General features: G+C 40.3%; 1 protein-coding gene across 4 annotated transcripts in view; it reads right to left on the bottom strand.

The window, feature by feature from the left end:
• ATP7A (ATPase copper transporting alpha) overlaps positions 1-19,431 on the bottom strand; it is a 121,367-nt gene that overhangs the window by 9,408 nt on the left and 92,528 nt on the right. For all 4 annotated transcript variants that reach the window (XM_069062502.1, XM_069062500.1, XM_069062499.1 and 1 more), the window contains 12 exons: positions 16,704-16,780; positions 16,110-16,335; positions 14,629-14,862; positions 13,822-13,913; positions 13,427-13,554; positions 10,643-10,797; positions 10,166-10,300; positions 8,253-8,447; positions 6,858-7,040; positions 5,546-5,759; positions 4,966-5,112; positions 3,955-4,097 (listed from right to left, as the gene is read on the bottom strand). In XM_069062502.1, the coding sequence (XP_068918603.1) occupies positions 3,955-4,097; positions 4,966-5,112; positions 5,546-5,759; positions 6,858-7,040; positions 8,253-8,447; positions 10,166-10,300; positions 10,643-10,797; positions 13,427-13,554; positions 13,822-13,913; positions 14,629-14,862; positions 16,110-16,335; positions 16,704-16,780 (1,929 nt within the window). The remainder of the gene's footprint in view (positions 1-3,954; positions 4,098-4,965; positions 5,113-5,545; positions 5,760-6,857; positions 7,041-8,252; positions 8,448-10,165; positions 10,301-10,642; positions 10,798-13,426; positions 13,555-13,821; positions 13,914-14,628; positions 14,863-16,109; positions 16,336-16,703; positions 16,781-19,431) is intronic.

Here is a 19,431-nt window from a genome sequence, read left to right as displayed (position 1 = left end):
GAAATGAGCAGACAGACTTCATAATAACCTGGAGAGACTTATATAAACTGATGCTGAGTGAGAAGAGCAGAACCAGGAGAAATCTGTACACAGCTATAGATACAACATATGTGTGATGACCAACTCTGACAGACTGGGCTCCCCTCAGCAATGTAAGGTTAGAAGACAACTCCAACAAACTCATGATTGAAAGAGATGTCCACATCCAGAGAAAAGAACTATAGAGTCTGAATGCAGATTGAAGCAAACTACTTGCTCTCCTTTTTCTTGTTTTGTTTTGTTTCCTCTTTCCCACTGAACATTCCATTGGTTATAATCCTTCTTTACAACCTGACTAATGTTTAATGTGAAGGTATCTGTAGATCCTATATTTGACTACCTGCCACCATGGCGGGGGGGAAGGGGGGAGGGAGAAAATTTGAAACTCGAGGGGCCGTGGAACTGAATGTTGTAAACTAAAAGTAAATAAACAAATTAATAAAAAAGAAAAAAATTTTTAAATTAAAATTTTGAGTTCCAGATTCTCTCACTCCTCCTCTGCCCTCATTGAGAAGGCAAGCAGTTTGGTATAGGTTATACATGTGCAACCATGCAAAACAAATTTCCACATTAGTCACGTAAAAGAAAACAGGCACCAAAAAAAAAACCCAAGAAAAACAAAGTTTAAAAAAAAGTATGCTTTGATCTGCATTCAGACTTCATCAGTTCTTTCTCTGGAGCTAGATAGCATTTTTTCATCATAAGTTCTTAAGAACTGTCTTGGGTCATTTGTATTGCTGAGAATAGCTAAGACATTCACAGCTGATTGTCATGCAACATTACTATTACTGTGTATACTGTTCTCCTGGTTCTGCTCACTTCACTCTAGATCAGCTCATGTAAATCTTCCCAGATTTTTCTGAAAGCATGCTGATAGTTTTCCATCACAATCACACAACTTGTCCAGCCATTCCCCAATTGATGGGCATCCCCTTGATTTCCAGTTCTTTGCCAACACAAAAAGAGCTGCTAGAAATTTTTTTTTGTATATATAAGTCCTTTTCTGCTTGTTTTTTTAATCTCTCTAGGATAGAGACCTAGTAGTGGTATTGCTGGGTCAAAGGGAATATGCATGGTTTTAGTCTTTTGGGCATAGTTCCAAGTTGTTCTCCAGAATGGCTGGATCAGTTCACAACTCCACCAATGGTGCATTAGTGGCCCAATTTTCTGACATTCCTTCCAGCAATTATCACTTCCCTTTTCTGTCACATGAGCCAATTTGATATGTATTTTAATGTGCATTTCTTTAGTCAATAGTGATTTAGAGCATTTTTTTTTCATATAACTATAGATAGCTTTGATTTCTTCATCTAAAAACTGCCTGTTCATATACTTCAACCATTTATCAACTGGAGAATGACTTGTATTTTTATAAATTTGACTCAGTTCTCTATATATTTGAAAAATGAGGCTTTTATCAAAGAAACCTGCTATAAAGATTTCTTCAGTTATGGTACTCCATCCTATTTTCCCCTATCTCTCTCTCTCTCTGTCTTCACCCTGTCCCTCCTCAAAAGTGTTTTGCCTCTGACTATACTCTCCCAATCCACCTGTCTTCTGTCACTCCATTCTCCTCTTATTTCCCTGTAGGCTAAGATAGATCTCTATAATGAACTAGGTGTATATGTTATTCCAGTGAGAGTAAGGTTCAAGCCTTGTCCACTATACTTCCATCTTCCCCTCCACTGTACAAGTTCTTGCTTGCTTCTTTTATGTGAGATAATTTACCCTATTCTACCCCTCCATTCCCCATTCTCCCACTACATTCCTCTTTCTCACCCCTTAATTTTATTTTTTTAGATATCATCCCATTATAGTCAACTCACCTGTGCCTTGTATCTATGTATACTCCCTCTAACTGCCCTAATAAGGATAAAGTTCTTAGGAGTTAATATCATCTTTCCATATAGGAATGGGAACAGTTTAATTAAATCCCTTATGATTTCTCTCTCCTGTTTACCTTTTTTAAACTTTTCCTGAGTCTTGCATTTGAAAGTCAAATTTTCTATTCAGCTGTGGTTGAAAGTCCTCTATTTTATTGAAAATCCACTTCTTCCCCTGACGGATTGTTTTGCTAGGTAGGTGATTCTATTTTTGCTCTTTGGAGGGGGGAAGGTAGGGCACTTGGGGCTAAGTGACTTGCCCAAGGTCACACAGCTAGTTTTTTTGTGTTAAGTGTCTGAGGCTGGATTTGAACTCAGGTCCTCCTGACTCCAGGGCCAGTGCTCTATTCACTGCACCATCTAGCCACCCCAGGATAGGTGATTCTTGGTTATAATCCTCTTCCCCTTGCTCTTCAGAATATCATACTCTAAGTTTCTGGTTCTTTAATGTAAACTACTAAATTGTGTGTTATCCTGACTGTGGCTCCAAGGTATTTGAATGGTTTCTTTCTGGGTGCTTGCAATATTTTTTCCCTGACCTAAGAGCTCTGGAATTTGACTATAATATTCCTGGGGGGAGACAGCATTGTCCCAAGTTTCAGGTTTTTTGTGCTACTGTTTTCAGAGCTAGTTCTAGAGATCTATAAGTTATCAGTTCTTCCAACATGGTATGATCTTAGGAGAGGTAAGGTCACTGTTATCTTACCCTGTTGTTCTGTGAATGAACAAAAGCACTATTTTCTACCCTGGTACTGTGACTAGGATGGCCACTCCTCTGCAGCTGCAAGCTCTAGTATTCTAGTGTTCCCCCCTCACCCTAGGACTGTCACCTGGAATCATGTATGAGTAAAAGCAAAGGGTCTCCTGGAGTCTCCTTCTGACCAGTTGTCCAACTCCCTTACCATCTGTGGGCTGAGAGCTCTGGAAGCTGCCGCTACTGATTCAATTGTCCCCAAGGCCTGTTCCTAGCTTGCCTTGGCCTTGGTACAGCCTGTGCTAGACTGTGCTAGAAGATTGTTTCACTCCATCCTTTTGCTGCTTCTGTTGACCCAGAATTCATTTTTGACATGCTATTTTAAAGTTATTTGGAGGGGAATTTGGGAGCTCTCAGGGGAGTCCCTGACTTTACTCTGTTGTCTTGCCTCTACCCTCTTAGCTGCCCTGTTTTAAAGATGAGGAAACTAAGGCTCATAAAGGTTCTGTGACTTCCTATTGCTTCTCTAAGGATTCAAGGTTTACAAAGTACTGAGCTCACAAAATTCCATATAATTAGTTCTATTTTGAAAAGGCCCCAATCAATTAAGTGATTTGCCCTCGGCCATCAAAGTAAGTGTCAGAGCCAGTACTGGAACCTGGGTCTCCTGATTCTAAGTCCTCTAGTGCTCTCCCAGTAATACAATACTTCTGCAGCTACTCATCTGGAGGATGATTATTAGGAGGACTTTGACAGCATGGCCATTGAGTTTGAACTTAATCTTGCAGATGGGTCATAGAAGGCTTTTTCAGTAGACAGTGCCATGATCAAGGTACTGTTTTAAGGAGATCAATCTGGCAATGATATACAGGAAGAACTAGAGACTGGAGATCAAAGAAGCAATTAGAGTCAACTGAGCATGAGGTAATGAGAGCCTGTATTATGGTGGCAATAGTGGGGATAAAAAGGAAGAAGCTGAAGGGAAATAAGAATTGATAGGACTTGGTCACTGAGTGGTAGGTATTAGGTGTAGCACAAACATCCTATGCTATAGAACTTGGCAGAAAGCTTCTTTTCCTCCCATCCCAAATACTTAAACCTCCAAGAACTGCCAACAGGGTCTAAACCAATGTTGTTCCAAGAGCTGTTTCCCAACTGCTTAGGTACCACTCTATTATCTCTCACTCTCTCTCTCGCTAGCTAGGGTGAACACTAGAAATAGCTAATGCTGCTTGGTAGCTGTGGGATTAATAGCTAGTAGGGGCCAAAAAGGGGGCAATACAGCTGAAGATCCACCTTCCCCTTCCCCTCCATGAATCAAAGTCACCTGAAACTCACCTGGGAGGCAATAGACCTAGCAGTTTTACTGTTGTCTCCAGTCATCAAAACGACTTCTAAGCCCATAGATTTCAGTGTGTGAACAGCAAGCTCTGCTTCAGGCTTCACTGTGTCAGCAATGGCTATCAGCCCACACAACACACCTAATACATGGCCATGGACAAAATACACTTAGAGCATAACCAACACAAAGAAATAATCTGCCTGATGTCTACAAACCCACAGACACCAATGAATTCTAACAAACCGATGCCCCTCTTGATCAAGGAGGGAGTATTGAGTCAAATGACTGTGAGCCACATACTGAAGCCTATAATGCAAAGCTCACAACGAACCTCTATTTTTCCTTATGAAAATGTTGCCAAGGATGAAGGCAGGAGTTAGTGAAGAGGGCAGGAAAAATGGAAGGAGGAAGGAGACAGAGATGGATAATAAAAGAGCCTCTCCTTTCCCTCAAATAGGCATTTGCTAATAGCCCTACATATCAGTTAATAAGAGCCACACAAAAGGACATTTCACATTAGGAGAAGATTACCACAACTGTGCAGATGAGTTGCTTAAGGCTTCATTTTAAATTAGAAGATAAAGTGGTATAATGCAGCTTCATCCCAGCCCTAACATGATTATAATAAAATATTGCCTTCCATTTCACTCTCAATGGACAGGCTAAATCCAAATATGGTGATATGTCATTTCTGTCCTATTAAACATTGCTACCAAATACAGGACAAAGAAGTACAGAATGGTCCAGTCAAAGCAAATGCAAGAGAATTCAATTATGTGAAATGTATTACCTTTAATCAGAACAACTGAATTAGCACTAAATTGAAACATCTTTTTTCTTTGCATTCAAATGATAGCTGATACAGAGTTACTGCTAAATACTTCTCTGAGGAAGAATTAAAAAGCTCTCAAAAAAAATACACAGAGCAACCAAAGTATACTCCATGATTCCTGGTATTTCTGCTTCTGAACACCAAGTTTTAGAGCCAAGCTGCAGAAAATTTTTACCATCGATGGCCACCAGCACAGCGGTCCGGCCTCTCCTCTCATGCTCAATCATGGCACTATCCACGTCATTCTTAATGACAAGACCGTTTCTGTTCATCCATTCACGGTTCCCAATGAGAACTGTGTACTTCTGAGTATTTGAAGCAGCTGAAGGAAGAAAGCACATTATTTTTATCCAATCATGTGTTATTGCTTGGTATTCTGCTTTTTTTTTTTTGCTTTGTTTTTTGTTTTAAGAAAAAATCTCTATGGAGCAAAAAAATGGAGGTTATATTTTGGGATCATAAGTATTATAAATATAATGCAGTTGTAAACATATTTAATATGCACGCAAATGAGTCAAAGTACTTATGAGAATTATTGGTAAGTCTATGCACCATCAGATAATTCTGGTCCAGCATATGGCTAAGGTATACTTAGAATTAATTATGTGACAGTGTGTTGGTAATTTGGAAGAAATAAGGTACAGTTAAACAAATTGGTTTATGTTCCTAATCTTAAAATTTCAAGGTTGCAAAGTCTGCTACCTGCCGTCAAATGGTTTACAAATGATTAAAAAAAACTGTGACAAGTAACTTACTGGGAGTCTGGGCGTCAATAATCAAAGAAGAATGACCTGGCTGTCCATCATTTTCATCAAGTTCCATCAAGGATGCATTTTTAAGATTATTTTCCTCGACTTGCCAGTCACTTTTATGGAGCAGGGTTTCAATGTTGGTTACTTTACAGCTAATGCCACAGCCTGGGACAACTTGGAAATCTGTGCAGGTACCCAAGGTTTCAGTGTCCAGATCCTAACCAAAATAAAACAAAAACCAGAAGGCTGTGGTATACCTCTTCTAAATATCACAAGGTCCTCATTTAGCCAGAACCAACATAAATCCTATAGATTAACCTTTATTTAATTATGAATTGTCAGACACATATTGCAAAGGATTCAGCAGCTGATGAGACGTAAATTTTTTTTTCCTAAAATGCAGGAACTAATAGTTAAGTATCTCATCCAAGGTCAAATGAGTAATCAGTGGAAAATATGACAGATTTTTTCTTCTTAATGTCATTCTCTAATCACTATACAAAGAATGCATACTGATTAGATCATTTCCTATTTGTTCAAGTACAGCGCCATAAGTTAAATCCTTAATTATTTCAGGTTCCATTTTGTTTCTTTCTTGCTTCCTTGCTTTTTGAAGGGGGGAGGGCAGGGCAATTGGGGTTAAGTGACTTGCCCAAGTCACACAACTAGTTAAGTGTATGGGGCCAGATTTGATCTCAGGTCCTCCTGACTCCAGGGCCAGCCACCCCCAAGGTTCCATTTTCAGTGAAGGTCAGAGGGGAATCGGCAACAACAATGCCTTCATTTATTTATCTCCCCTGGTAAATTTCTGAAGAATAGAGATTTTTAAATTCTTGGTCTTTGTATCCCCAGTCCCTAGTACATAGTGCCTGGTAAGCAGTAAACTTAATAAATGTTTCTTGATTGATTAAAAAACAAATCAAAACAAATGTGGTAGAGCACCCTTTATAATATGGTGCCCCACAGATTTCTTTCTTTCATTCGTTTGAGGTACATAAGATAGAAACCCTGCCCTCAGGGAGCTCACAGGCTGTTACTAATCTTCCTTGTTCTTAGTACCTCTCCCTGCTTTTACTGCATATTTTGGGTAACAAGAATCTGGCTGGTCATAGGTGAAGGGTAAGGAGAAATAAGATGAAGAGAAAAAAAATTAAGAGCCGTGCACACCCAGAGCAGAAATGACTCGCTAGGCCATCTGTTTGTGTCAGCTCAGAGAAATGACACACAATCAGAATCAAATGCTCCCAAGGTCATCCTACTTCACAAAGTCAATATAGAAGGATCACTATGGTAGAAAACAAGGCCAATTTCATACCTGTCTGCAGTACTTGGTCACTGCTGCTCCCAGTGGGTGCTCACTGTTACTTTCAGCAGTTCCCACAATTGCCAGGATCTTCTTTCGTGACATTTTGCTACTTTCCACTAAAACTTTCAGCTGGTTCACTACTGGGGTTCCATGGGTTATGGTTCCAGTCTTATCAAACACCACCACCTTTACCTGCAAAAGCCATATGCACCATGTCATTTCATGATACTCCTTACCATCATCAGTTTTGCAGTGTTGAGGAGGGGAATTCCACCTCTGGTAAAAAAAAAAAAACACCACCTTCTTACGTTTTTTTTAAATGGCCTCCCTTCAATTATTTTTGGGAGAATGGGAAGGTAGGGAGAATTGGGGAGGAGGAAGAGAGTCAGAGCTGTAGTAAATCATCTCTGCTCCTCCCCCCCCCACTGTATGTAATTATGCTAATGACTGTACATGCATAGTAATCAACCAGAGCAGGGGAGCTCTTAACCTGGCTCCTACAGACCCCAGGGAGTCCCTGGGTAGAGTTCAGGGATTCCTGGAATTTGGATGAGGAAAAAAGGGACATCATTAGTTCAATATAATTGATTTCCCTTGTAACTCTGCACATTTGACTTTACAATTTTAAAAACATGGTTGTGAGAAGGGACCCAGAGGCTTCTCAAGATAGCCCAAGGGTCCAGGTAATAACAAAGATGAAAATCCCTGCTCTGGACCTTGTTGGAAAGGGCAGATTGACACTGAGTAAACAGAAGCTCTAAACAGAGGTGGAGAACAGAAAGCAGCTTCACCGGCAGCCAGGGAGTTCCACACAATCTCAGATTAGAAGCTAGACAAGAATTGGCACTGAAGTTATCCAGGGTGGGGAGCTCAGTCTAGAGTGGGAAGAGAAGCAGACTGAAACCAGAAAGAAGGCATAATACTGAAGAGGCTGACTGCAAGAGGCCTGACCACTGTTTCAGCTCTGTCCTATGCAGGGCTCAATGGCCCACATTTGCTTGGAGCTACCTACCTGTATAGGGTTTATATGTATACAGGTAGAGTTTAATCCCTCAGAATATCCTCACACTGGCAAGAATGTAGCTTTTTCTGTAATCAAAGACTGTATGATAGACAGCTTCCTCTAAGGAGAGGAACAACAGAGATAGCCCTTTGCCTTTAGAAAGCACTTCAATGTTCTCTGCACACTACTCCCAAAAGAACGCTGGGAGGCAAGTAGAGCCAATACCATGGTCTTCATCTTCTTGGATGAGGAAATGGAGGCTCACAGAATGACAAGACCAGGAAAGAAGCTCAGGCCAGGCCCCACCATGGCGGTGGGCCTTCTGTGCAGATGACATGACCATACTCTGGCCCAAGTAGTTTCTGCATGATCCAGATGGATATACCTGCTTCTTCACTTACCTTGTGGGCCATTTCAAGGGGCTCTCCACCTTTGATGAGGATGCCATTCTGAGCTCCAACGCCAGTGCCCACCATGACAGCAGTGGGAGTGGCTAATCCCAGAGAACAGGGGCAGGCTATGCACAGCACAGTAATAGAGGCTTGGAAAGCGAATCGGATTATCACTTCAGTCCGGGAGATGCTCTTGTTGTAGCCCTTGCAAAGAAAGAAGACGTTCTCGTTATTGCATGGCACAGTGCGGAACGGGGCAAGGGGAAGGAGACGTCACAATTCCACCTGGAAACTTGGCTACAAACACACCTGGCCACAAATTTTTCATTACAAGAGAAAATATAGAAATATAGAAAGAAACATTTTTTCCTTTTTGGTTATAAATAAACCAAAGTCAACTATGAGACCGGCCATGCTCCTAAATGTAGGATTTCATCCTTGCTACTGCTAAAGATGGAAAATTCCACACTAAGAGCCAAAGAGGACGATTCAGTATCATCTTCAACAGAGATGAGCAATATTTTTGAGACTTCCCCTGGAATCTATAAAAATGAACTATAATATAATTTATAAGACAACATGCCAAAGTGAAGTGAACAATGGATTTGGAGTAAAAGGAGAGACAATGGTGTCATGGAAAAGTGGTAGATTTGGAGTCAGAGGCCCTGGGTTCAAATCCTCATTGGGCCACTTAAGCAACAGTGAGACCTTGGGCAGGCCACTATACTTCTGGGGTCTCCAGTGAGGGCATAGACCACGTCTTTGTCTTTCTTGGTGTTCCAGCACTTAATACAGGGCCTGGCACATGGGAAATGCTTAATAAATACTTGTTGACTGACTCGCAGGTCAGACTAAACTATCTTTAATATCCTTTCCAGCTCCAAATCTACAATTCCAGCAAAATCCCTGCAGATCTAGTAATAGGAGCTAAGTCTCTTCGTTAGTTAGGGAAATGGCAGCATTCGGTGATCTCAAGGATGTGAATAAACAAAAGGCCTTTGAGGAAAATCCTGCAAAGACACTCACTCACCCTCCCTAAAATGCAACAGAAATGTCCTAGTAAGAAACAGTTTACAAAATATGCCCCAGAAATTTTCTGGTTAAGCATGTACTTGACCAGCCCAAACCATTTAAAGAAATCTTTCTTCTTTTCAGATTTCACAAAACACTAGTAACATAAACAAATATAAGTAACCTAGGATCTGGCAGTGCTGAACCAAGGCCAATTCCCTCAGAAGAGATGTGATAAAGTAATTGTCTGTTATTCATTCATAGCCTTAGAGTTTTCAATAAACACTTGCTGATACTGTCTTACTCTGAAGTCAGAAGCTACAGAATCACAGAATTTGAGAGATGTAAGGGACCCCAGAAACCATCAAATCAAAACTCATTTTATGGGTCCCTAAAGGGAAAGGGATTTTTCCAGGGTGACTTTATGTTCCAAGTAGAGCCACATCTCGAACTCAAGACTTCTGGTTCACAGGCTACATTTGCCTCTTCTTCTATACATCTAGAAGACTGTTATAGAATTAGATACATAAGGCAAGAAAGAGACCTTAAGATGTCACCTAGGAGCTTGTCAAAGAAAAATACTAGGAAGGAAATAAAGATAAAATGCTCAAAAAGAAATCGATTACACAAATTTTAAAAGTACAATATAGATTTGGGGGAAGTTAGAAATAAAAAATTCCTAGACTACTTTGCCAAAGGAACATTATACACCTATATGAATGCCCAACATGGCCTCCCTAGCCTTGAACTCCCGGCTTTCCCCCTCTCCTCATATACATCTGAGATTTTCACAAAACATCAGTTTCTGCTAAAACAAAGTCCAACTCAATTACTTACAAAAACGACATAGGAAATGTTAAACTTCCTCCCAATTAAAAAAATAAAAAATTAAGTTCTTACAAACCACTTACAGGAAAATAGGTTTCCACGACTTCAAAATTAATAAATCCAATCACGATCCAGACCAAGAGGGTAACAACAGAGACAATAACAATGAAAGGAACAAAATAGCCACTAAGTTTGTCTGCAAACTGCTGGATGGGAGCCTGGAATTTTAAAAAACAAACAAAAAAAAAGATTTGACTCTGAGTCTTTTTTCCTCTTTTTTCTTTTTCTTTTTTACTCTGAGGATAGTACACGATTGGCACTGTGGAGAAACGTCTTTTCTGGACCCCCAAGTTAACAGTGAAAGAAATTAGCAATAACCACATGGTCTGTCCCTGCCTCCCTTGGGCCCATTATGATGCTCTGCCCAGAGAAGGCACTCAATAATCAGTTGCTGCGTTGACTTCTGACCCAGAACATCCACAGAGGTATTTGAAGGCCACTACTTGGACTAGAGCAGAATTTCTCAGGTGACACTAGTCTCTTCAGCCCAGCCCAGTCACCTTGGATGTCTGCGCTTCCTCCACAAGCTTGACAATTTGAGAGAGGGTTGTATCTGCTCCAACGTGTGTTGCTGTGATGAGTAGTGACCCATTCTGGTTAATGGAGCCAGCAATCACTGAGCTGCCTGGCTTCTTGGTCACAGGCATGGCTTCCCCTAGATAAGGAGGTAAGAATAGTCCTGAGGAGGTGTGCAGAAACAATAGCCTTAGTTAAAACTTCATTTCTGTGGCTAGCATTTGTGGTTTCCTGGGTATAGAGAACTCCCAGGGAAGAAACTGTTTCTGCCAATGCCTGGGGCAATAAGAGGGTAAATGATCTGATCAGGGTCACACAACCAGTAGGTACGGGAGACTTGAACGCAGGGCTTTCTTGTTCTGATGCCAATTCTCTATCTACCTTGGCACAGTTTCCAAAAGTCAATAAACATCTATCAAGTACCTATTATGTACCAAGTACTGTGCTAAGCACTGGAAATATTAATATGAAAAAAAAAGAATTACAGTTCTTGTGCTCAAGGAGCTTCCAAGCTAATGGGGGAAGATAATACACAAAAGGAGCTAGTGGTGGAGGTGGAGGGCAGGTCCAGGAAGGTACTGGTAGAAAACTCAGAGAAGTCCCAAAGTGCAGTCAGGTGAGAGCGAGAAGACACTGTGAGCTGGGGTCCCTCTTTAATGGACGTTTGGCAGTTCATGGCTCTACCCCCCAATCAGAGGGACAGACGATGGTGATGGTAAATGTTTACTGACTACTGACACTTGTACACTATTGTTTGAAAATTGCAGCCAATTATTGGAGACCTTCCAACCCCACTGTAATCAAGAATGAAATACAAGGATCCTCAAGGGACCATATCTATCTATCCATCCATCCATCTATCTATCTATCTATCTATCTATCTATCTATCTATCTATCTATCTATCCATCCATCCATCCATCCATCCATCCATCCATCCATCCATCCATCCATCTATCTATCTATCCATCTATCTATCTATACATATATAAACACATAATTTCAGATCTGGAGGGGACCCTAAACCTATTTCAAAATGGAGGAAACAGAACGGGCTAAGAGGCTGAGAGAGAAAGTGCCTTGCCCAACATCATGGCTAGCTGGCCTTGGGGCAGAGCTTAGACTCTGATTGAGTTTTCTTAGAACACTCTCTGCCTCTAGTCTGTTCTCACTGCCTCTAAACTAAGTAACCTGGGGGCAGATGTGTTGTCTGCAATTAGCAAAAAGTATTTTTCTGTGGATGGAATCTGGGTGAATAAGTACCTAGTAAATGTTAGCTTTCCCCTCATAATGCACATAAGCCTTTCCCTAAAGGATGGTTCCAGGGTCACTTCAGGGGATCCAGATCCAGGCCTGGGTAGGCTTAAGGTCCAGGCTGTCCTTTCAGATTGCTCCAGCAGGACCGATCACCTTGATCCTAAATCATTCTTAATCCCAGAGACCTTACACACAAGGGGCCAATTTTGGAACTACTTCAATCTCCTCCAGTTTGGGTCAAGTTCTACCCTGGAAGAGCGCTCAATGGAGGCAACCTTGCTTCCTACACCTTGAATGTCCTCTGCCTTCCCCTCAGCATCCATTCAATTCCTACATGTGTTTTCTGAAGCCCAAGGGAATGCTATTTCCTCTAGGAAGTCTTCCCTATCTCTCTTCTCCTTTAATTAATAATTAAATCATTAATTTAACATTAATAAAAAAAACTTCCCTTAGACTTTGAGTGGCATTTTGTTCTGCAATTGAGTCACTTAGCATAAAGTGATAGATTATAGTGATACATATTAATTTATTTTCCCTTACTAGCCTGTAAGATAAAGGCAGGAACCATATCTTATCCAATTTTATACCTTTTCCAATACCAGTGAGCTGTGAGCAGTAGGTACTTTATAAATGCTGGACGTAGAATAGAATGAACTGATTTTCAGGGGATTTTCTGGCCTGAGGATAACCTGGGGCCAGGCCTGAGCTGTTGACATTACTGCTTACTAAGAGGAATCCTGTCCTACATTAGACCCTGGAGCACTGCTAAAACTACACCAGGGATGGGTGACAAGGTTGAAAGTATTTGCCCAACAATGTATAAGAGTTCATCAGGTTCTCTACCAGACCGAGTGATTCCACAGTCTTCTTTGGCTACCCACTCCAAGATTCACAAGAGCACAAGGAAACAGAGGATATTTTTATAACAAGTAGGCTTGGTGAAATTAGCTGTATGAATTATTTTCATAGCAGCATGCTACTCAGTGATATATATATATATGTATATATATATATATATATATATATATATATATATATATATCACTGTGATATATATCACAATATAATGTACCCATTACCCTGAAGCTTCTGGTAAAAACAAACCCTAAACTAGCTCCCTACCAAACTACCTTGAGTCTATTTTGTAGTTCTTCCACATAGATTTGTAAATGTGATATGTTGTCCCCTGCAGTAAAACATAAGCCCCTGGAGAGAAGGAATGATTCCATAGCTTGTCTTTGTATCCTAATTGCTTAGCACAGTGCCTGCCTGGTACATAGTAGGCACTTACAACACAATGGAGAGAACACTGGGTCTGGAGTCAGGAAGAGCTCAGTCCCCACTTACTAGCTACATGATCCTCCCAAGTCATTTGACTTCTTTCTGCTTCAGCACAATGCCTAGCACGTAGTAGGTACTTAATACTTATTTAATCTATCCAATTGATTGATTGAAAACATCAAATAGTTTGTGGGATTTTCTATCCTTTCCCAAGCCCCTGAAAGGCCCTACCTGTGATGAGGGACTCATCTACCATCGAATGACCTTCAATAACCCGACCGTCCACTGGGAATTTGCCCCCTGGAACCACTCGGACAATATCTCCTCGTTGCACAAGTTCCACATCCACTTGTTCTTCACTGGAAAGGAATCAACAGGAAAAGTTCTCATGGCAACATCCTCCTTCCCGCTGTGTCTCTCCTATACACTGGTACGGTGTATAGGACTTGGTACAGGTTGTGTTACACACAGATACACAGTTTGTAATAACATGGTCAGAGATGAAGCTACAAAAGACAATTTCATGGATTTTCTTTTGCTGAAACTTCTAATCTGTTGAAGGAATTTTGTAATACTATGGAAACAAAGCCAAAAGGGAGAATTCCAGAGGAAGAATTAGCAAATACCTCACGAGGATGTTGTCTGCATCTAGAGTTACAATAGTTGCCTCTGTAGCTTGTAGTGAAATTAGCTTTGCAAGAGCCTCTGATGTTTTCCCCTAAAAAAAAGGGAAAATATTCTGTAGTAACAATGCTAAAGGAATAAAAGTAAAATAACCCTCAGATCTGGGATCGCAAGATAGCTGTAGCAGAAAGTTAGTTTGGGAAATATAATTGGATCAAATTAGAAAAATCTGGGGTGGCTAGATGGTACAGTGAATAAAGCACCGGCCCTGGAGTCAGGAGGACCTGAGTTCAAATCTGGATTCAGACACTTTGACACAATTACTAACCATGTGACTTTGGGCAAATCACTTAACCGCAACTGCCCTCCAAAAAGAAAATAAAAGCAAATTAGAAAAATTTTTCAGGACACTTAGAACATATTTTTGTCCCGCTCCTTTTTTTCCTGTTTAAAAGAAGGATTTACTGTAGCTATACAGAATGAATTTCTTGCCTTTACTAAATCCTCCCATGGGTGTTTAAAATAAACTTTGTTAAAAATTCTCATTGATTGGGGTGGCTAGGTGGCAAAGTGAATAAAGGACTGTCTCTGGAGTCAGGAGGACTGGTTCAAATCTGGCCTCAGACACTTAACACTTACTAGCTGTGTGAACTTGGGTAAGTCACTTAACCCCAACTACCCTGCCCTCCCCCCTCCAAAAAGCAAAAAAAAAAATCCTCATTAGTGTCTGCCTTTCAACAATCATATCAATGTTTCCCAGCCCACTCGCCGAATCCCCTAACGGGCCCTCCTCACTTGTTTCCCTTTACCTTTGCTATGTGCTCCAGCCAGCGCCCCAGTGCAATGAACACAAACAGCATAGGTGGGGTATCAAAGAAAGTAATGGGGTTCACTTTTGCCCTCTCAACCATTGCAACCAGGAGGATCACCAAAGAGTAGGCAAATGCAATGGTGGTCGCCAACACAATGAGCACATCCATGTTAGCGGTCTTATGTTTTAGGGCTTTGTATGCCTGGATGTAGAAGTGCCAGCCTCCAAAAAACTGCAACAGCAAAAAAAACACAGATATTTTTCCCAGTGAGGCGCAAACAACCATATGAAGGGACTATAAGTCAGGTAACTCTGGGTTCATTCCTTAGACCAGGGGTTGGTAAACTCCATCTGTTTTGGTACGACTGACAGCTAACAATGGTTTGTTTTAAAAAAAATTTTTAAAACCAAGTTTTGTTCTAGTTAAAAATGTTAAGAGCATTTTAAACTCCCTGGGGAAGGAAGGGTGATGATAGCTGGATTTGGCTCTGAGGTCAGTTTGTCAACCTTGGCCTTAGAAGCTAAAGAAGAGACTATGAGCAAGAACAATGATGACATATCCCACAAGGATCTTCACGTGCTCGCATACAAGGATAAGCTTTCTGCTTCTCCAATGGAAAACAACAACTGTTTTGTGTTTTGCGGTAGCCACTGTACTTGACACACAGTAGGTGTCAAATATTAAGAAATATTTGGTGAATGTACATGTGCTTGAAGCATTTGGGGAAGAATCGAACTCCTCTGACTTGACCCATAGGCCTAGAATGCTATCCTACATACATGTTAGAATGTAAACCTGACAAAATGGATGGTCCTGCGATTTTTCTGTTATGTTTGGACAAACAGGGATCAGGAAAAGACTTGCATTCCCTCGTCAAGTGCATTCTGTATAGAAAACTAACTCCCCTTTTTTCTAGGATTTCAACCAGAGATATTTCACAGGATATACGATTTAGTAACTGTTTTCTTTTTTCCCCTTATGGTAGGCTTAAGCAGACATAACTGGGAAATGTGCCCTTAATTCCAAGAAAGTAAGGGACCTAGACTTAAAAAAAAAAAAAGCAACTCCCCTCAGATACAGCTGCCCTTTTTAGTTCAAATTTCAAGATTACTTTGTCTAATGGTCTAATGGTAGTGCCTCAGGAAACAATGACCTCCAAAATCTATTGCTTAAGCAATTAGATGGAAGCACTGTGGAGAAATAATACATATAACATATAATATGTACTGACAGATTTAAATACTAAAGACAGTAATTTCTCATGCCTTGTCTCCTACCTTGATAACAAAGGCCATTCTGCTTAGCTTTTAAAAGAAGAATTATCCAATTTAGACTTAACTGCTCAATATAATTATTTTTGTCCTGTATAAAGATTGGATTTGGGGTTAATTTCTGCTTACGTTTGAAAATAAGCATTCTATATCAGAAGTTTTGACTGTTTCCACAGTACACAAAAACACCCACCACATTTCACTTGCCTGAACAGGTATACACAATAAAAAGGACAGCAAATTCATGACAGACAGCCCCGGCAGGATCTGGTGCTCCAGAAACATTGAGGAGTGATAGCTTGCCATTTGTTCCTCAGTCATGTTGCCATTCTGGTGAATACTAGCAAGGTGGTGGTCCATAACCATCATATAAATCATCAGCCCCATTACAGGAATACAGAAAAACAGACTCACAAGGAAGGCTCGTTTCCACCTTGAAATAAAAAAAAAATATAGGAAAATCTTTTTTGTAGGTAATCAACAATTATAAATCACATATAGGGGCAGCCAGGTGGCTCAGCAAGTAAGAGTACCAGCCTCAGTGTCAGGATGACCTGGGGATCGAATCCGGACTCAGATACTTAGCACCACACCCAGAAATAACTGGCTGTGTAACCTTGAGCAAGTTACTTAACCCCAATTGCTTTAAAAATAAATAAATAAATCACATATGATACACAGAAACAATATCCTATGACCACTGCAGCCAGGAAAATACTGGCATTGGACACTCCAGCATGGCTGCCAACATTTAATGAGAAATCCAAAGTTGTAATGAGCAAGACACTTAAAATTACTCACTGCTGGATTTCTCGTTTATGATCAAGGTGGCTTGCTGATCGATCCTTCTTGACTAAAGATGCTTCGAAACCTAAGTTCTAAGGAAAGACAAGAGAAAATTATTTTAAAATATGCTACTAGGAAGATTTTTAGCCAGGCTATCATGTAAAATATATTCATCTTTCTCAAAGGAACAAGCATTTCCCCTATTAGGACATAACTGAAGTTTAATAATCATTTAGCAAAATTAGGGTATTGTACTTCTTATTTGTCAGTTCTCCCCCAAGGTGGTTTATCCAACTGAAGGACAGTCACTCATTTATTTTTTTTCCTGACTCCAGGGCTGGCGCTCTATTCACTGAGTCACCTAGCTGCCCCTTAATTTTAATTTAAACTCAAACACCAGAATATAAGTACAGAATAGAGAAAAGAAACAAAAATATATCATAAACTTAAATACAAAGTAAGAAAGGAAAGGAAGGATGTCGTGTGCAAAGCAGAACGTAAGAGAGGATTCCACATACGTAACAATACATTTTCATTTCAAGAAAGCCCGTGTGATCAGTACTACACATGTGGAGAGCTGCCATGCTTGCTTTGCTTCCTCGCGGGCTTTCTTTTGTTCTGGTTTTCCAGGCTACAAGTAAGTGTGGATTTGGTTCTCTACAGCTACAGATAAATACAGACACATGGACATGCATCTACTTTCTCAAGTGTACGGGGACATATAACGAGACACATCCTTTCCCAAACACATTCTACTCCTGATCTTGTTTTGGTTTGTGCACAGTCATTCATTTATTAATGGTACTCAATATACCAAAAGGTATATAGTCAAGTCTCCCCTCTTCCTGCCAAGACAAACAATTAGCAATAAACAGAAAAGCACAATTCGTCACTCTGGCATGTTCTTGTACATTAACGCTTTGAAGACCTGCTGAAGACGGCGGTCCATAGAAGGGAAGAGACAGCTCTCAGTTCACCACCTCCCTGATGTGCACATGTTATATACGTAGATATAGACAGGTATCCTTAATACAAACAAAGAGCACCGAGTCATTCTAGACCTGGGTTTGGTAGTGCACTAATCTAAAGGATGAAGGTTTCTTGGGCACCAGGGGCTATTCCTAGTATCTCAAGAAAAGATAAGTTACAAAAATAATTCTGTCACAATGAAACAGAAAGACGAAAAATGGAATCAGAAAACTTATTCTCATCAGATGACAGCAAGCCATGATGACATGCAGAAAAAAAAGTATATTCAACAGCTGGGGCTAAAGTCTGCTTACAATTCTTTAGAGGCGGGGGGGGGGGGTCTGGATTCCCACAGACTCTGACACTAGCTGTGTGACCACCTGTTTACCTGTAAAATGGGAATAATGATGCCTGTGGCAATCACCTCACTAGGTACTTATGAACTGCTGATACCATGCAAACCTATAAGCGCTATGTAGATGCCAATTATTGCTGTTGTTGTTTTACTGCCAAAGACCTTTGACATCCATTATCTCTCCTGATCTAGCACCTTTATTAGATACTATTTATGGGAATTGTAAACAATGTGAAAAAAAATTAAAGAAAGCACATATTTTCCATACTAAGAATTGTACAATAAATAACAGAAAGTCTTTCACAATGAAGTCCAGAGAATCTTAATAAGTGGAAAAGGAGAGAAGCCTCCTCTGTAGAGTAGCATGGCACCAGTATTAGCAGTACTTTTCTTTCTTCTTGTGTGCAGAGGGCAGCAAGGAGGAATGGGAAACTGGCTCCCCTCTAACCCCACTCCCCTATAACCATGCTCTGCAAATGTTCAAGTTAAATTGAATGAGATAAAAAGCCTGAAGTCCTAGTGTGACAAGTTATCAATGAAGTGTCTCTATGGCTGATTTAGGGCACAACCACCAACCTGTAGCCCAAGGACAGGAAGTAGATGGGGAAGGGGGGAAGGGCTGGAGGAAGGAACAGAGGTTTACAAGGACTCTTTCTCATTCAATGACTCAATAGAGGAGGGCAGGATTGTCAGAAAAGCAAACATGCCTCCTACAGACTACATGTTTTACTCACGTATGTTTTTCCATTTTTTACATATGGATGCTGGCATAATTAGTGAAATACAAAATCACTTCAAATTGTTACAGAACTCACAGCAGCTTTTTATTATATCTATTTTTGTTAATCAACAGATGGTAACATGCCTCTGTGGGGATCTGCCAAATTTTTTTATGTTAAAAAGGAGTTCTCATACTCAAAAAGGCTGAGAATCAAGTTTGTTATATTGAATGCTGTTTGAAATAGAAAAGTCACAAAATGTTTCAAATCACTAACAATAGTTGGCAATATTTTTGTTATTGGAAGAGGCTCATTTGAAGGATTTTGTTTAAATGAGCTTTTCTGTGTACGATGAATATCCTCATTTACAGATGAACAAAGTAAATTGCTGGAGGATAGAGGAGGAATCAACTATACAGATAGGCATTTGGTCTTTCAGTTCCTTTGTCCAATGAATAAATAATAGCTATAATCTTTAACAAAAAAAAACAAACAAACAAACAAAACCGAAGCGCCAGGTAAGTGACGGCCATGAAAGTTGCCTCATGTCAAATTTTCTCTTACTACCAATTTTTTTCCACAAGGCTAACCATGATTACAGAGATATCTGTATTTTATTCCTGATAAGTGGTTTATGTCTTCCTGTCCTGTTCTTTTTTTTTTTTAACAAGGAGGACCAGCAGGAGACTGAGAGGGTGGA

Source organism: Petaurus breviceps, unplaced genomic scaffold, assembly GCF_028583685.1.
Source record: "Petaurus breviceps papuanus isolate PSGF00001 unplaced genomic scaffold, PetGlider_PUasm1.0 90459, whole genome shotgun sequence".
Taxonomy (NCBI): Eukaryota; Metazoa; Chordata; class Mammalia; order Diprotodontia; family Petauridae; genus Petaurus; species Petaurus breviceps.
Note: the sequence above shows the minus strand (reverse complement) of the source record. Positions and strands in the feature narration are given on the sequence as shown.